This window comes from Notechis scutatus, unplaced genomic scaffold, assembly GCF_049901735.1.
Source record: "Notechis scutatus isolate UNSWTSFEM ecotype Mainland unplaced genomic scaffold, rNotScu1.2 NSCUSCF48, whole genome shotgun sequence".
Classification (NCBI taxonomy): Eukaryota; Metazoa; Chordata; class Lepidosauria; order Squamata; family Elapidae; genus Notechis; species Notechis scutatus.
Window position 1 is genome coordinate 156,412 of NW_028263158.1, and position 19,599 is coordinate 176,010.

At 36.2% G+C, this 19,599-nt stretch overlaps 1 protein-coding gene across 1 annotated transcript; it reads left to right on the forward strand.

Annotated features, from left to right (window-relative positions):
- Window positions 1–15,893: 15,893 nt before the first annotated feature.
- LOC113427455 (uncharacterized) lies at window positions 15,894–18,884 on the forward strand. The gene is made up of 2 exons (XM_087948924.1): window positions 15,894–16,349; window positions 18,615–18,884. Exons 1-2 carry the CDS (start codon window positions 15,894–15,896, stop codon window positions 18,873–18,875), a joined length of 717 nt encoding a protein of 238 aa, XP_087805050.1. The 3' UTR covers window positions 18,876–18,884.
- Window positions 18,885–19,599: the final 715 nt, after the last annotated feature.

Consider the following 19,599-nt stretch of genomic DNA (forward strand, 5'->3'; position numbering starts at 1 on the left):
GGCTTTATATTGTTAAATACAGTCTGTGCCTCCCCTTTCTTATTATCATCTAAGGCGTATAACGTTCCATTTAAAGCTGCAGTTACCCTTTTTTTATCCTTCTCAATTATGCAATTATTATTTTTAAATGTAATTACATAACCTAGTTTGACTAATACCCTTACAGAAAGCAAGTTGAACTTTAGTTGCGGTACATACAACATTTTTATATCCTGATTTATGCACGGACAATGTGCAGTACCTTCTCCTTTCGCTTTCAGGTTCCAGCCATTAGCAAGTGATATATGTTGAGAGCTTGTAGACATTTTTACAAATTTTGTCTTATCTCTCGTGATGCAGTGGGATGCACCACTGTCCACCACCCATAAATCATTCTTCACATCACAGTTGCTAAACATGGCTAGTTCAAAGGCTTTCTTGGGCTTTTTACATTCTGGCTTTTTCCTTTTTGCTGAAACTTGCCAAATGTCCTCTTCCTCCACAATTAAAACACTTTTTAATTGTGTATGCCGTCGAAGATAAATTCTCTTCTTCCGGTGCTTTCCTTTACTAATCTGGTTTCTATCAAGCTTTGAAGATAATTTCTCTTCTTTCTTAGATTTATCTTCTCTCAGCTGGTCACGTTCACACCTTCTTCTGGCTTCTTCTAGTAGCCTGCCTGTAATCTCGGTTAATGAGAGGCTATCCTTAGGCAATACTTCCAACGAAGTCACATAGTCATCATAGCTTTGATCTAATGAAGATAATATAATGTATACTTGTTGCAGCTCATTAAAGATAAGCTCTTTTCTTGTAATTCTTGAAAAATGCTCTTCATACAGTTTAAATGAGCTAACATGTCTCCATTCCTTTGAAGATGTGTTCGAAACAGCTTCCGTGTAAGATTTATATGTGCTCCTACACTGTCCCGAACATATATCTTCCTGAGGTTCTCCCAGCAGTTTGCAGCATTTTCTTCTCCACGAATATGGACAAGCTGCTGGTCACAGAGAGTCAGTCCTATGATGCATAAAGCCTGCTCATTCTTCCGTTTATAGTCTTGTAACTTTTGGTTATCCTCTTCATCATCAGGATCCCAGCTACTCACATCTGGTGGGTTTGTTATTATGTCCCACAAACCTTCTCTACGTAGAAGTAAACTACATTTCTTTTTTATAAATAAATTTTATTAAATTTACAATTAAAAACATATCGACATTACATACACAAAAGGGAAAAAAACAAAAAAAGAACACTCGGTCTTACAAACTGGAAAGAAAAGAGAAGAAGAGATGTAAAAGAAAGAAAGAAACAAAGGAAGAGAAAGAGAAAAAAGAAAAAAAAAGATGCGTTTAAAAACAGACAATATCCTTTTTGACAGTCTGCAAGATCCAATTCTCCTACCTTAATTTGAATACACACATCTTATCGATATCTATGCTTAAATTACCCATTGTCCATTAAGCAGTTTATCTCTGGACTAACCAATTATACCAAGAGTTCCAATTATCGTAAAATGTTGAAGATTCTTTGTTTTTAAGTGCTATAGTTAATTTATCCATTTCTGCACAATCACATATTTTCTGGATGACCATTTGTTCTGTAGGTGCATAGGGTGATTTCCAACACTGGGCAAACGCTAATCTGGCTGCAGTTAGGATATGAATTGTTACATATTTCATCTTTTTGGGTAAATGTTTATCAGAGATCCCTAGTAGGAAGAACTCTGGTTTGTACTCGATTTGTTCTTTGGTTATCTCCTCCAACCATTTTCTGATTTTTTTGCCAATATTTCTGGGTTTCTTTGCAAGACCACCACATATGAAAGTAGGTTCCTTCTATGCTTTTACATTTCCAGCATTTTGGACTCGTGTTTGGGTTCATTTTCGCCAACCTCGAAGGGGCAAGTGCCATCTATAAAACATTTTGTATGTATTTTCTTTATATGCTGCCGATTTTGTAATCTTAATATTTCTGTTCCAAATCTTTTCCCATTCTGATAATGTAATACTTCTTCCGACATTCCTGCTCCAGGCTATCATGTTCCCTTTGACTATCTCTTGTTCTAATTCTACTTCCAGTAAGTATTTATAGAATTTGGATATGTTCTTTTGTTTGATCCTAGTAAAATTTTATCTAAATGCTGCAGTTTGTTATAAATTCCAAAGTCTTTTATATCTTGTTTGTATCTGCTATGGATTTGTATATATAACCACTGATCAATTTTAAATCCCTGTTCCTGTAGGTCTTGTCGAGTTTTTAATTTTCCTTGCGGATCTAATAAATCTTTATATTTAATCATTTTTGTTATGTCCAAATTATTGGGGTGTACCATTGCCTCCATTGTTGATAGCCAGATCGAATTTTTAGATAGTGTTTTTGCATATTTTTCCAATTAATTAATAATGAGTCCCTAATGAGGTGTCTATGAAAGTAAGACTGCTTGGGTTTCCCCACTTCCCATAAGAAGGCATGCCACCCTCTCTGGAGGTAATGCCCTTCTAATGCTAAAATTCTTTTGTTAAGTAAGTTCACCCAGTCTTTTATCCATAATAAGATAGCTGCCGAATAATATAATTCCCAATTTGGAAGGGCTAGACCCCTCTACTTTTCGCATCTTGTAAGGCCTTTACATTGATCCTGGGTTTTTCCCCTGCCAAATAAATTTAAGTGTGATCTTATTTAATTCTTCAAAAAAAAAATTTTGGCAACTTAATTGGGATTGTCTGGAATAAATAAAGAAATTTTGGTAATATATTCATTTTAATCGAGGCAATCCTGCCCAATAAGGAAAGCTGCAACTTATTCCAGGATTCTAAATCTTTCTTTGTTTGTTGAAGTAGTTTATCATAATTGTTCTCTTTGAGTGATTTACCTTGTGGTGTTAACCATATTCCTAAATATTTGACCCTTTTTGTTACCTGTATCCCCATCATTGTTTCTAATTCTTCCTTCTGGTTTTCTGTTAAATTTTTGGTCATTAATTTCGTCTTTTTCTATTAATTTTTAATCCTGCCACTGTGCCAAATTGTTCTAATTCTTTTATTAGATTATAACCTTTTTCCATGGGTTCCTCCAAAAAGAAAACCATATCGTCAGCAAACGCTTGTAGTTTATATTCTTCTGATTTGACCCTCACTCCTCTAATTTCAGAATTTTGTCTAACCCGTGTTAAGAGTGATTCTAGGGCAAAAATGAAAAGAAGAGGTGAGAGAGGCAGCCCTGTCTGACACCTTTTCTATATTTATTGGATCTGTTTGTTCACCATTGATTAGTATATTAGCCTGTTGTGTGTTGTAAATAGTTGTTATAATGTTTTCAAATTTGGTGCCAAGACTCATATTATAAATTTTTGGAATTAAAAGTGCCAATTTAAGTTATCAAATGCTTTCTCAGCATCTAAAAACATGAGTGCGGATTGTTTCTCGGGTGGGCTTCATAATATTCTAGGACATCGATAACGGTTCTTAAATTGTTCTTTATTTGTCGGGACGGAAGAAATCCATTTTGATCTTCGTGTATATGTGGATTTAAAGCTTGTTTTACTCTATTAGCTATGATAGAAGTAAACAATTTATAATCGGCATTTAAAAGTGAAATCGGTCTATAGTTGTTGATGTATCTATGATCTGCATCCTCCTTCGGGATTAGCGAAATCAGCGCCCCCCTCCACCGAGTCCGGCATCTTGGCTGCCAGAAGTACCTCATTAAACACTTCCAGCATCAGTGGTCCTACTAGTTCCAATATTGCTTTATATAGTTCTGCGGAATCCCATCTGGTCCTGGAGATTTGTTATTACTTTGATTCTCCATTGCTGACTTCAATTCAGACCATGTAATATCTTTATTCAATAACTCTATCCATTCCTCTCCAATTACCTTGTCATTCGTCTCCTCTAAATAAGTTCTTATTGTATCTTCATTAACTTCCTCCTTTTTATATAATCTTTGAAAATAGTTATAAATGATATCTTTTTTCTTCTCTATCTCATGTTGTAAGACATCTTTCTCATCCATTAGTTGGTGTATCAATCTCTTTTCTTTCACTTTTTTAAGTTTATGGGATAGTCATCTTCCTGGTTTATTTGCATGCTCAAAATAATTTTGTTTGGACCTTTTCAAGTTAATTTCTATTTTATCTTGTTCAAGTAAGTTCAATTTATGTTTAATTGTTATTAACTGATTTTGTGTTCTCTGGTTTTTAGGGGATTTTTGAAGTTGTATTTCTAATTCTTTAATTTGTTGTTGGAATTTATTTTGTTGGGCATGTATTCTTTTATTTCTCATGGCATTATAGGAGATTGTTGTTCCTCTTACAATTGCCTTCATTGTATCCCAAATATTTTGTTTCGTGGTTGCTTCATTATTATTTTCTTTTAGAAAATAATTTAATTCCTCTTTCAGCTTCTTAATGTACTCTTCTTCGTTTATTAACTGAGTATTTAGTGTCCATCTTTTCTTTGTTTTTCTCCTATCTCTCCAAATTAGTTGTATTGGGTTGTGGTCGTCCCATTCATTTGGTAGGATTTTAATTTCTTTTATTTCATTGGCCAATTCCCCATCCATCCAGGCCATATCTATTCTGGTCCAGATTTTGTGTGGATTTGAATAATATGTGAACTGTTTCTCTTCTGGGTTTAGTTTTCTCCATAAGTCTATTAAGTTTAATTCTTTCATCATGTCCTTACAGGGCATAGAAAATTCTCTTTTCCCTTTCTTGTTCTTATTCACATTACTATGGTCTTTTGATGATCAGCAATTAAGTTGAAGTCGCCTATCATGCAGATATTCCTTTTTCAAAACCTATTATTCTCTGATGAAGATCTTTAAAAATTTCCCTTGTTCTTCATTTGGCGCATAGATTTCTACCAATAAAAATGTAATATGATTAATCCAAATTTGTATAACCAGAGTTCTTCCTTCCGGATCCGACCAGGTTAGTTCTGCTTTTACATCATCTTTCACAAATATTGCAATTCCTTTCTTTTTATGTTTGTCTGCTGGTGCTGTAAAAAGTTTTCCAAGTTTTGGGCAAATTAAATATCTTTCATCCTTTTTCCTAATGTGTGTTTCTTGTAGGCATATTATGTAGCGTTTTGTCTAATTAATTTAGTTAATATCCTTTTCCTTTTAGATGTTGAATTTAAACCATTTATATTAATGGAGAGGAGTTTCTTTCCTATCTCCATTTATCTAGGTCTGTTTAGTTTTTGTCTAGTGGTGATTCGGTTTTCTTCTTGCTGTTGTTGTGAGATTGGTTCTTCTCTCCCTGGTTGTGGTTTGTCGTTCCCTAAATTTTGAGGAAGTCCTTCTTTTTGGTTTCTATGGCGATTACGATCATCCTGTGGTTTCCTTTTAGTTTCCTCCTTGGTGTATTGGTTATCCGTGCCTATTAGCTGATCATGAAAGTCTTGGGCCTGTTCTATAGAATCTATTTTGATTTTTCTCTCTTTCCAAGTTATTAACATCCCTTCCGGGATTAACCATTTAAAAGGAATTTCTTTTTTATTTAAATAATTGGCCAAGAATTTATAATCCTGTCTTATGACCCTCACTTTCCTTGGGATTTGTTTTAGGATCGTAATCTCTTTACCTCTATATGTTATTGTTTCTTCTCTGGACCTTTTAAGAATTAGGTCTCTCACACACCTCCTTGTGAAACGAATATGAATTTCTCTTGGGCAGTTATGGCGTCTAGCATAACTTGTGCTGACCCTATACACCTCGTCAAATTCTTTGATTAGATCGTCTTTTTCTTTCCCTAACCATTCAGCCAATAGTTCTGCCATTAATTGTTCTAGTTCTTCATTTTTCGCTTCTACCACATTTTGAAACCTTAAATATGCCGCTGCTTTATCCATTTCGAGGTGGACGAGGAGTCTTCGGTTTCTCTAGTTACATTTCTAAATTCCTCCTCTATCCTTTCAAAGTTTGTCTCCATCCGTTCTGTCCTACTCTCTATTTCTCTTATCTTAACTTCGTTTTTTCTCCATAGCCTGTTGCAAGGACCCTATCTTATCCTCCACCTTAAGTAAATCTGCTTTCATTTCCACTTTAAGCTTTCCCATCTCATCTTTTAATTCGCTAATATCCGCTCTGGTTTCTTTGTGATTCTTAATCATTATTTCTTGCATCTTGGATATTGCTTCTTGCAAGGATAGTAGGGTAGCTTGTATATTAACGTTAGAGACATTGGACTGTTTTTCCCCTATTAGAGATTCTTCAATGGTTTTTTGGATTGTTGGTGAAGCAGAAGTTAAAGTAGTTGTTAGGGTCGGGGTGGTCTTCCTTCCCGATTTCAAAGCCATAGTTGTCGTGGAGGTCATCTCTTTTAATATTTGTTTTTGTTGTTGCACTATATTGGATATATTGTCCCAGATCACCATTCAATGTTTAACTCCTAAAATAAAAATTCTATTCTAATACTTCAGTCAAATATATAGATAGGCAGTCTGTACACCTATATTATAAAATGTTATCTAATAATATAATAATCTTTATAATTAATTTATATACTGAATATCAATATTAATCACCAATAATACATCAAATCCAACCCAGTTACTTCTTTAAGAATTAATCTTAAGTATTCTAAATAATCTAAATCAACACTATTTTTCACTCTTTGTTGTTACTATTTAAGACAATCAAATCAATTGTCACTGAAATCTATAATGACAATATACCTTTTTTTTTCCTCCTTTTGAGTAGGTAAATTTATCAGGCTTTTTAAGGGGTTAAGATAGGAAGGAGAAAGACTGAAACAATGGGGGAAGAGAAGAGGGAAAAGTTTACCTTGATTTGAGGCAGTCAATAAGCAAGGGGCTAGAGGTTCAAATTGTAAAAATAGTGCCCAAATGGTAATATTAAAGTATTACCAAATAGAAATTCCAACAAATAAAGAAATGTGATAAGAGAAAAATATAAAATAAACTTTATAGTCAGTCTTCAAGCTAAAGGTTTAAGTTTTGAGTTTCTTCCCAGCACTCCGGGAGCGAATGGTATAATGTGCTGATTAATCGCAATAAGAAGTCAATCCTTCCCAGCCTTCTGTTGGTCTCTTCTTCCTTCTTCCTCTTCCTTCTTTCCCCTTCCCGGTTTTGAGTTCAATGTGCAAATCTCCTTCACCTATTATTCCCTCCAAAATCCAATAGTCATCTCTTCTTGGTCGCTTAACAATCTGTCCTCCCAGCTGTATTAAATAAAGCCAATAATCCTATTGAGCTCAATTCAGAGAATTAATAAGTCACTTTCAGTGCCGCAATTTTTCCTCCTCTGTCACCTCCTTCCTCTCAAATATTGTCAAAAAGTTAATCCCAAATGCCAAATCACTCACAAATTCAAGTCTCCAATCTCCTGGTTTCTGATGTTCTTCCTCTCTCCCCAGGGGTTTCCCTTTCAAAAGCTGTAATCCACACTTTCGTTCTAACGAGCCTTTCTGCTCGTGATTGTCACACTTCCGCTTTTCAAGCTGCTTTTCTGGCCGCTTTTCTCTCCTGCTTCCACAAAGTGCTACTCACAACCAGGAAGATAAATCTCTCACCCCACTGTCATTCTTCAATCTTCAATCTTCAATATTGTATTAAGCTCTTTCAACACCTTTTCCTGCTCCGATCTTGCAGGCTGTCACTATCTTGCTTAGTCACCTCAGTGGCAGACCGGACTTTGGAGCCGCCATAAACTGGCAGCTAGCTCTTCCACGCTGGGCTCAGGAGCTCTTCTCTTCGTTACCAGGGGGTTGCCTACCCCCACCCTGTAACTCGATCTGAAATCTGAATGCTTGCTCCTAGTTTTGACTGCAATATTTGTGGCCATTTGAATTGCTGCCTGATTATCTTCATGTATAATTATAGGATAATTCACAGTTATGCCTATATCATTCATCATTTGCTTATACATAATCAATTCTGTACATAATAGCGATAAACAGGAGAATTCTGCCTCCATAGTTGACAAACTTATATGCTGTTGTCTTATTGACTTCCAACCTATTAATGTCTTACCCAGCATTATGGCTGTTCCTGAAGTCGACTTTCTTGTGTCTCTTTCTGATGCAAAACTAGCATCAGCATAAGCACTCAGAATGAGATCACCTTTTGGTTCTAGATACAATGAATAATTCATTGTCTTTTTAAGATATCTTAATATTCTTTTAGCTGCAATCCAGTGTCTTTCACTTGGTGCAGAATTGAAACGAGCTAACTGATTTACACTGTACGATATGTCTGGTCTAGAACAATTGCTAATATAAGACAAACTACCAATTAATGATTGATAAATTACCTTATCAAACCCCGGGCTTTGTGCATCAGTGTTGCTAAACTCCTGACTCATTGGAGTCTTAGCCGGCTTACAAAGCTCCATTTTATAATCTATTAGCAATTTGCATATCTTATCTTCCTGAGATATCTTAAAGCCCTTCTGTGTTTTCTGTATATTTAAACCGAGATATTTTTTTATCTCCCTAATTGCTTAATCTTTATTTTCTTTCCTAATGATGCTATTATTTTATTGGCCTCATCATTAGTTTCAGTAATTAATGCAATATCATCAGTGAACAATAATAATAATGATATTTTCCCATTTGTCTCCCTCTTAAATAGACATGGATCGGCTAACCCAGCTTTGAATCCTATATTGTTTAGTTCCTTTACAATATACTGGTTCCATTCATAGCCTGATTGTTTAAGACCATAGAGGCTTTTTTTTTAACAACCAACAATCATTATTATCTATTATTTCACTTTTAATTCCAACAGGTTTTTTCATATATATAGTGTGTCTTAATGGGCGTGCAAGTAAGCGGTTTCCACATCTAGGTGGTTAATTATATATTTTTTGCTAGCTGCCCACACTAAAGCTGCCCTCAAGGTTGCGGCCTTAAGACTAGGTGCAAACACCTCATCATAGTCATTGGCATTCTGTCTAAAACCTTGGGCTACTAATCGTGCCTTATGGATTATATTTCCATCTTTATCAGATTTTACCTTAAAGATCCATTTGCAGCCAATGGACTTCATATCTACAGGTAATCTCGCATTCTCATATACTTTCATATTCCTTAATGAGTTCAGTTCCTTATTCATTGCTGCATACCAACTTTCCTTATCCTTAGTAGGACACATTTTGATTTCATCTACAGTACATGGAACTTTATTAATCTGGCACACTGTGTTAGCCTGGTACCTATCAGGCGGTCTAGATATTCGTGTAGTTCTTCTGGGAATTACAGGGCTTGCAGGAGGACTTTTTTTAAACTACTACCTGTTCATCTTCCTCATCCTGCTCAGCTATTGAATCTATTTCTTCCTTTATGGGCTCTATTTCTTCCTGTATTTCTCTCTTTACTTTATTCTTAAAGTTACAGGGATAACTAATGGGATTTTTATAGGATTCAATAATTACTTCTTTATTGGTACCCTGTTCTAACTTCTCCCATCCTACGTGCTCTAGAAATTGGGCACTAGCACTACATAACACCTTAGATGTGCCTTTCTCCCAAAATCTATATGCCCTATGGTTTGCCTGGTAACCAACGAAGAAAAATCGTTTAGCTCTGTGTTGCCCTTTATGCCTGAGTTGTGTAGGGATATGCACCCATGCTGGTGCACCAAATGTGTGCAGGTAACTTAGTTCAGGTTTCCTGCCATGCCACTTGGTGAATGGTATTTCACCTGTCGTTGTGTTAACAACGTTGTTCAATATGTTATTAGCACACATTGTAGCCTCCCCCCCACAAAGAATCAGGTAATCCAGAATCAGTTAACATTGTTCTAACCATTGCCTGTAGTGTTTGGCCTCTTCTCTCTATGAATGCATTGTGTTCTGGCCTGTATGGTGCAGACTTCTTGTGCTCTATTCCAGCTACCTTTAGTCTGTTCTGGAATTTGTTGTTAACAAATTCCATACCATTATCTGTCACCAGGGTTATCAGTTGCCGTTTAGTCTTTCTTTCTGCAAATTGAAGCCAGTTGAAAAAATGTTGATATGTTTCAGTTTTGCTCTTCATTAAGTAGCAAAACCCATATCTAGAATGGTGGTCCATAATGCTCAGTATATATCGAGCACCCCCCATACTGGGTTTCTTTGGACCTATGATGTCTGCAAATATCACTTCTAAAGGTTCTTTGGTTTTGAAACCATTTAACCTATTTGCAGGCAATACTTTGCTCTTATCTTCACAGCAAACATTACAACGCAAATATTTATCACAAGGTTTTAACCTTATTCCATCAGATAACTCTACTGTACGTTTTAGCATTTTAAAATTTACATGCCCCAAACGCCTATGCAATAAATGGATACATTCATTATGAGGCTTTATATTGTTAAATAAAGTCTGTGCCTCCCCTTTCTTACTATCATCTAAGACGTATAACGTTCCATTTAAAGCTGCAGTTACCTTTTTTTTATCCTTCTCAATTATGCAATTATTATTTTTAAATGTAATTACATAACCTAGTTTGACTAATACCCTTACAGAAAGCAAGTTGAACTTTAGTTGCGGTACATACAACATTTTTATATCCTGATTTATGCACGGACAATGTGCAGTACCTTCTCCTTTCGCTTTCAGGTTCCAGCCATTAGCAAGTGATATATGTTGAGAGCTTGTAGACATTTTTACAAATTTTGTCTTATCTCTCGTGATGCAGTGGGATGCACCACTGTCCACCACCCATAAATCATTCTTCACATCACAGTTGCTAAACATGGCTAGTTCAAAGGCTTTCTTGGGCTTTTTTACATTCTGGCTTTTTCCCTTTTTGCAGAAACTTGCCAAATGTCCTCTTCCTCCACAATTAAAACACCTTTTAATTGTGTATGCCGTCGAAGATAAATTCTCTTCTTCCGGGTGCTTTCCTTTACTAATCTGGTTTCTATCAAGCTTTGAAGATAATTTCTCTTCTTTCTTAGATTTATCTTCTCTCAGCTGGTCACGTTCACACCTTCTTCTGGCTTCTTCTAGTAGCCTGCCTGTAATCTCGGTTAATGAGAGGCTATCTTTAGGCAATACTTCCAACGAAGTCACATAGTCATCATAGCTTTGATCTAATGAAGATAATATAATGTATACTTGTTGCAGCTCATTAAAGATAAGCTCTTTTTCTTGTAATTCTTGAAAAATGCTCTTCATACAGTTTAAATGAGCTAACATGTCTCCATTCCTTTGAAGATGTGTTCGAAACAGCTTCCGTGTAAGATTTATTTGTGCTCCTACACTGTCCCGAACATATATCTTCCTGAGGTTCTCCCAGCAGTTTGCAGCATTTTCTTCTCCACGAATATGGACAAGCTGCTGGTCACAGAGAGTCAGTCCTATGATGCATAAAGCCTGCTCATTCTTCCGTTTATAGTCTTGTAACTTTTGGTTATCCTCTTCATCATCAGGATCCCAGCTACTCACATCTGGTGGGTTAGTTATTATGTCCCACAAACCTTCTCTACGTAGAAGTAAACTACATTTCATTGACCATGAAACATAGTTTGTTCCATCCAGCCTGGATATCAGGGACAGATGTGGTAGATTTACTTGTGCCATTACTCTTCAGATATTTGACTATTTTAAACTAATAAAAACAGTTTGTTTTTACAGTAATGTGCAACTCACACCAACTCTCACTGCTATATCCTGGTTAGATAGACTGTGCTTCTGGGCCCATAACCAGTGTTAGTGTTTGGGGATAAACCCCTAGCAGAGTATGCAGCAGCAGTCAAGCCAGGCAGCCAAATGAGAGATGAAGGGTTTTAGAGTATACACACACTGAACACAAACACTGTTTGTAGTTTAAATAGTTTTTAATCCAGTTAGAGTTTAAGCATTGTCAATCAGTCCGTATGTCATTCACAATATATCCATTCAGTAAGACTCACTAACTCAGTCCAGGTAATAGTCCTTACTATATCTTTATCAGCCGATAAAGATATCTTCTCCTCCTCCGATGCTTTTCTCCAGAGGATAATGCTGGATATTCAGTAGGACGATCAAACAGTAGACAGTCGCAGTAAAACAGTAATAAACAGTTGTATCCAGCAGTAAACAGCAGTAAACAGCAAACGGCAAACGGTAAACAGTAAACAGTAAAGCAGTAAGCAGTAAGCTTTCCAGCTTTCTCCTGCTTCCTCTTATTGCAGTTTCTAACCGCACCCTTAATTGGCTAATTACATGCAGTGTGGTGCTTAAAGTTACAAACACTTAAACTATGATACCTTAGTTTATATATTTATCCATCCAAACCTTGTTGGGTATCAATGTTATACCTAACACCTACAGTTGACCAAAATACAAAGATTATTGCAAATTTTGCATGTTGTGTTTTTGATTACTACTACTACAGCTAATTGTTCTAAGAAAAACATGATAAATGCACTGTAATAACATTTCTTGGATTTTTCTCTTCATTTACTTATCCCAATTTTCTCTGTATATTTTTTACTTCTTGTTGAAATAAAATAGTTTTAATTTCTGTTATTGAAAGAGACATCGTCTTCCTCATAACTAATACCCATCAATTATTTATCTGGAAAAAAACTATATCACCATAAAATGTCCTCTCTGGGACAGAAGAAGGGACAGTCTGAGCCTAGATACCTTTGGTTCCAAGCCAAAAAAATCCAATCACCTTTGGACAGGAAATTCAAAACAAGAAAAGGGGCAGGGCAAAGCTATTGGTACATAACATGGCCTGTATCTTGCAGGAAAAGATGTTTGAATTGTCCATTTAATGGACAAAGAGGACTGTATGGGGACCAGATAGCATTTTTTGTTCTACATTTTTGTCTGATGAGTGGTTCCAATAAACAAATATTTCCCCCAAGGACTCTGCAAATACTATGATTGTCTAGGGCTGAAAAGTACAAGATGAGAAGTTTCCAATTGATACATTTGTGTTCTGTGATCATCCCATGTGGTTGCATTAAATGGACAATGCAGCATCCTGAGAAATGCCCATTTAGTATTGAGTGCTTGTTGGATCAGGCCAGCAAAGAATGTTTGCTGGAGCAGGCCAGAAGAGAGAGACAGCTGCAGCCAGATCAGAGGCCATGAATCTAGGTTTGCTGGGGCCTGCAGAGAGCCAGCGAAGAGTGCTTGCGGGAGCAGGCAGGCAGCAGGTGTGATCGGGGCGTGTCCACCCTCATAGCCAGCTGGTCGGCGGAAGCCGGTAATGCTGTCTAGAAACAACTTTTGTGTGTGCATTCACTGTGTGCCAAGCCAAGTCAAGACCCTCAGCGTGGTCTCTTCCTTTGCTGGCCAAACTCTGAAGAGTGACAGCAGGCTATCAATAGTCCCTTACTTTCACCCAAAGTATGAGGGGAGGAGGGGTTGTGAGGGGAGGGCCAAGGCCTCAACTGGTTCATCGAACTGAACAAAAATTTAGCTAACAGTTCTAGTGAACCAGTGCAAACTGGCTGAATCCCACCACTGGACTGGGGATATAATACAGATATATCATCTAGGATAACTTCCAATTTATCCAGGAGTTATAATACCGGGATGTGTTTGGAGGGATATACACATTTACCAGTATTAACTCAAACTCTTTGTATCCAAACTTGACAGTTAGGAAATATGAATACTTTTCATTTTCCAGTTTCTCCCCCTCCCATTGCAATTCTTGCTTTATAAGACTGCATAACCCACCATAGGGTCTCCCTTTGTATTTTGGTTTTTTGGCTAGGGAGGACCATCCCTGAAAGCCTGGCAGTTGTACTGGTTCGTCCACTGCGGTTAACCAGGTTTCTTGAATGGCTATTACATTGAATCTAGAAAGAAAGTTCATTAGTCTACTATCAACCATCCCTTTCCAGCCAGCCACGTTCGAGGTCACCATCTGTATGGGATTCCTGGAAGCAAGGTGGTTTGCCTTGGTTAGTTGGCTAGATGGTAAGAATGCTGTCAACTCGTAAAGCATTCCTATGCCTGTTTCTCAGTTGCCATAAGCAGGAGGGGGGGGGGGAATCTGAAGGAGCAGTACGGCAATAAAAAAATAGAAGTACATTCTGGACTTCTGGTGTGACGTGGGTTCGAAGCAGCACGGGGAGACAGCACTCTGCTCCTCGTTGCTGAAAGTCAGCAGTCGGGTGGCCGTCCGAGGCAAAAATCGGTCCTGGGGGGATTGGTGAGGAAGAGGGGAACCTTCGGAGCTACAGTGGGAAGGTGTGATCCTCAGCGATGCGAACGGAGGAGCCCTCAAAGCCGGAGCTGAAGTGTCAGCTGTCAATGGCCGACCTGGAGACCCGACGTCTCACAAAATAGAAAAGGGAAGTGAAGAGAGAGAACGGTGCGCTAAAAGTGGTGAGAGCAGAGGTGTTTGATTTGGTGGAAAGTGCTGAAGAAAGAGCAAGCCCAGAGAGAGACAGCGAAGGAGAAAGCTCTAAGTGGCACACGGACAGAGCTAATAGTGAGGTGAGCGGAAAAGGGAGATGGCGAATAGTGTTGCCAGCAGCAGAGAAGAAAAGAACAAACAAGAAGGGAAAGTAATAGACTGACTGTGATTTGACTGTGATTTGAAAGGGAAGGTGAAAGTGAACTGATTGAAACAGAGAAGTGGACTTTGAGTTTCCTTGATCATTGTAACAACAAACGATACAAAGAAGCAGATATAAAGGCTAAAGAAGAAGGAGATTGACTGTGACAGTGCAGAATTTGGAGAGTCAGACATTTTGAAGGTGGAAAGTAAAAATTAACCCTTTATGTATACAGCCACTAATATTACAGTAAGACTTAAGCAATCTGATTGGAACTTTCAAACCTAAAATTAATTGTTATCTGTGGTTATAATACATATAAGAACATTGTGGTTGATCTTTTCTTTCTTTTCTTCTTTCTTTTCTTACTTTTGTAACGTTTGATATTTAGCGGCATCTTGTGATAAAAACCCTTATATATTTAGGTTTATATAATTATATATTGATTAGACTCTAAATACTGTATATTGTTTATTTGTACTTCTTAGTAAAGTATAATTGTTGCTAAAGATATATTGAAACATAGAACCATTAATTTATAGAGTTATATTAATTGTTGGAGATAGGTAACTAAGTATAAGTATATGTGAAACTATCAATTAATTAACGGTTTAAACATTTAATATCTAGAAGTAAAACACAGAATATTAGAAATATTGTCTGTATATTTAAAAGTACTGTGACTAAACTAACTGCTATATACTATAACATAAGTTAAAGAACTTAAGATAGAGATTTTCTAAGAAACTTATTGATTGAATTATCCTGGGAATTGTATGGTTTGCTGATATTAGTAAATCCTTATTGCTATTAAATGTACTGTAAAATAAGTATAGTAAATTTATATATTTAAATTGACTATTAGTGATAATAATCTATTTAGATAAGTTTAATTGTTAAGTAATTAATTGTTTAAACAGTTTAATATTTAATACATTAAAGTAATATAAAGTTTTGAGGTAAAAATAAATAGAAATATATAAGAATATTAAAAAGTAATGCAGTGGTAAGGAATTAATATAAATAACTTTGGATTTTGGGATTGATTGGTATAACTGTACAGATTAATTAATTTGTGAAATTCTTGATTTATTTAAGATTCAATATAAGTCATAGAAGGGCATATTACAGGGAAGAATAAGGACTGTGACAGAATCTAGAGAAATAGTGAGCATTGAATGGTGTTGTGGGATAATATAGAAAGAATATTAGGACAACAAACCAAATTAATTCATGAAATGACAAGCATTACAACAACAGTAGTGAAGACCAGGAAGAAACCCACCTCGACAACAGCTACAGCGATTTCATCGCCATCAACACTTGGATCTTTATCCGTTGAAGGGATGCTCACAATGGAGAAAACAACAGCTACAACGAATACATAGACCATGCAAGCTACACTGTTAACAATTCAGGAGACGATAATGAAATTACAGGAAAACATGACTAAGAACCATGGAGAAATGAAAACACAGATGGAGGAGGTGAAGAAAGAAGTGAGAAAGGATATTCAGAAGTTGGATGAGAAAGTTGGCCAGATTCAAGAAGTTCTACAAAAGAATGAACAAAGACTCCAAACGATTGAAAAAAGAATGGAAAAAACAGAAAGAAAATTAGAGTTGGCAGATGAAAGAATGCAAGAAAGATACAAAGAAGTAGAGAACTCACTGATCCAGTTGGAGATGGAGAGGGCCTCATTTTACTTACATTTCCAGAATGTGGTAGAGACGAAGGAGGAAGACCTGACAGACATGATGGCAGAGACTATTGCGGAAACACTTCAAAGAGAGAAGAGTGAGATAATCAATGAATTAGACGAAGTCTACCGAGTCTATACAAATTACGCCAGAAGATTCAGACTGCCAAAAGAGGTTCACATTCGTTTTGCTCGGAAAAAGGTGAGTGACATAATTTACAAGATTACTAGAGGGAGTTCCGGTTTGCAGCACTTCGGGGCAGGCAGGAATCCGCGATCGTGCGCGGTTTCTGCCTGTGCTCGCCACCCCGTAGAAGGTGGTGAAGACAGGGGAGATCGGGCAGGGTCGAGAGGAATCGCACCTCTCCTCCCCAGCTGGCTAAACTCCGTTTTCTGAAGGCGGTAGAGCGGTGGTCAGAAATGGCCACCTCAAAAAAGCACTCAGCCGGGAAAGAAAGTGCAGGAGGAAGTTAAGAAGTGAAAGTTTTTTGGCTGATCGGGACACAAAGTAACAACTAAGGTACCCTGGATTTTAAAATTTGCAAAAGATACATCGTTCCCAAAGACTTGCAAGCAGCGAATGAAAGTTAAAAGGGAAAGTTCTTTTTTTTTTCACTCTCCTTCCTAACGTTGACAGCGAACAGAAAAGAATGAGAAATCGGAAAAACCCGCTTTGGCATCAATAGGTAACTAAACTGGAAAATTAAATGTCAAGGGGATAATAAGGATTTCTGAACATTTAAAAAAAATTTTTTTTGCTGTAAGTGGGAAGGAAGAGGAAAAGAATAGGAGCAGGATTTGGAAGACAGGAGGAGATTGCCTAGAACTTAAAAGAATTATTAAATACTAACAAGACTTCTAAAAGATACATTTTAACTGGAATTTGGTAACTAAACAGTAACCCCAGGAAGAGAAAGTGAAGAAAGAAGAAAGTGTTAAAAGAAACAGCTTATTTGGACTGTTTGGTGATTTTGGGACTTTTGGAAATTATTTTTGAAGGACTAAAAACATTTGGGTGGTTGTTTGGAAAAAAGTTTTTTTTTTCTACAATGGCATCACTTGTGGATGAACTGAAAATTGAATTCAAAAAATATAAAGAAGAGGAACAAGAAGGGAAGGGCTCTCTTGGCTCTCTTTTTCAATTCTTAGAAATGGCGATTTGTACCTATGAGAAACTGACTGCGCAACAAGATGATTGGGACAAAGAAGAAGCCATCTTTGATGAACAAGTAACTTTACTTGGGGAAGAAAGGGGAAAGGAGGAAAAGAAAATGGAGACTTTAAGATCTAAAAAAACAACCAAAAAAGGGAAAAATAAGGTGAAAACTGGATATAATGTTAGAAAACAACAGAAAGGGGGAATACAGAAGAGGGAAATGGAGGTGGAGAGACAAGGAGGTAAAAAGGGCAGGGAGAAGAAGCAAGGGAGGAAGGAAGGGATGAGAAGTTTCAATGGTGTGGAGCAAGATGTAAAGAAACAGGATTTATTTAGAGATAATGGGTAAAATTTAATTGAAAAAGGGATTCTGCAAAGGTACATAAGATTGTATTGTTATATTTGTATTATAAATAATGTTAGAAAATTGGAAACAACATGTGATTAAAAAGTGGGATAAAATATTCAGTGTAATTCAGTGAAATTTTTGTGAACAAAAGGAAGGCAATGAAATAAATGAGAGAATTGAATTAGGAAGGAATGGGAACATTTTAATGATAAGTGTTCCCATAAAAGTATGATATTCAACTGAAAAGTAATGTGTAAAATGTTCAAGATTTAAATGAATATTAATATTAATGATGGATTTGAATTGGTATGGATTGTTGTTTTAATTATATTACATATTTATAATCTTTTCTTTTTTAAAAAAATATAGTGTGTAACTTTAGAATGTACTAAGCAGAATCCAAATGGAAGTTATGTACTATACTAAGAGTTATAAATTTAGGGGAAAGAGATAAAGGTGTCATACTCCAATCAGTGTACAGGAGAAATTTTGTTTAAAGGGAAAAGATAATAGATAGCTGGAAACAGGACAGACAAAGAATAATAGGCATAATGATCTGAACTGAGATGAGATAAATAAAATAAAATCAAGAAAGTTAAAAGAGGAGGAAAGCTATATAGAAAATGTAAAATGGCAATAAGATATGGAATGGTATATAAAATGAGCATGAATTTGAATTTGTGTCTGTACGAAGAGATGTAACCCGGGATCAAGCTGCTTTCAGAAAAGATGTTTTATGTTTTTATGTTTTATGTTTTGTTTGTCTGTGTATTGTTTTTGAAAATCAATAAAATTTGTTTAAAAAAAAGATTACTAGAGAGGAACCTATGACATATAAAGGTAAAGAGATCATAACGTTAAAACAGATCCCAAAAAGAGTTCAAGAACAAAGGAAAGATTATCACTTTCTGGCCGCCCGACTCAACAAAAATAATATATTGTTTAGGTGGATTACACCAGAGGGAATGTTGGTGTCGTGGCAAGGGAAGAAAGTCAAGATCGACACATTGGAGAAAGCAAAAGAATTCTACGCACAACTATTAGGCACAGAGGAACTCAGTAGTAGCACAGAAGAACTGGAATCGGCTAGTCAAGATCATCAACAACTGGAAAAGAATGGAACAGAGCAGGAAGAGGAGGAAAGGAAGAAGGAAGGAAGACCACAAGAAGAAAACAGAATAAGAACAAGAGCACAAACAGAAGCAAGGAATTACAGGAACTAATTGGTAAAGGCAAAGAGAGAAAATGGATAATAATTTGAAGATATTATCAGTAAATATAAATGGACTTAACTCCCCATCAAAACGGAATCAAACTCTGAAAAAATTGGCAAAACAAAAAATGGATATAGTATGTCTTCAGGAAGTACATGTTAGAGCCCAAGATAAGATATTTTTGCAATATAAAAAATTAGGAAAATTATACGAGGAGTAGCAGTATATGTTAGAAAAGAAGTAGAAGTATTATACACAGATTCAGTATGGAGAACATTAATATTAGAAGTAGTATGGGAACAGAAGAAAATTCTATTAGTTGTAATATACGCTGCCAACAAACAACGAGAAACATACTACAAAAACATACATGAAAAAATTATTGAATTGGGCAAAGAAGAAATTTGCATAATAGGGGATTTCAACACAGTCTTGGATATAAAAAAAGATTATCAAAGTACCAGTAAAAAAAAGAAAAACACACTTCCAAAAACATTTTTAACATGATAGAGGAACAGAACCTAATTGATATATGGAGAATATACAATCCAAAGGAAAAGCAGTTCACCTTTTATTCTATTCCCCACAAATCATGGTCAAGAACTGACATGACATGGATAAGTAAAACCCTAATGAAAGATATAGTACGAATAGAAATAGCAACAAATATGTGGGCAGATCATAACCCCATAATAGTAATATGGAAAGGTCAATCAAAACAAAGAGGAAGGTG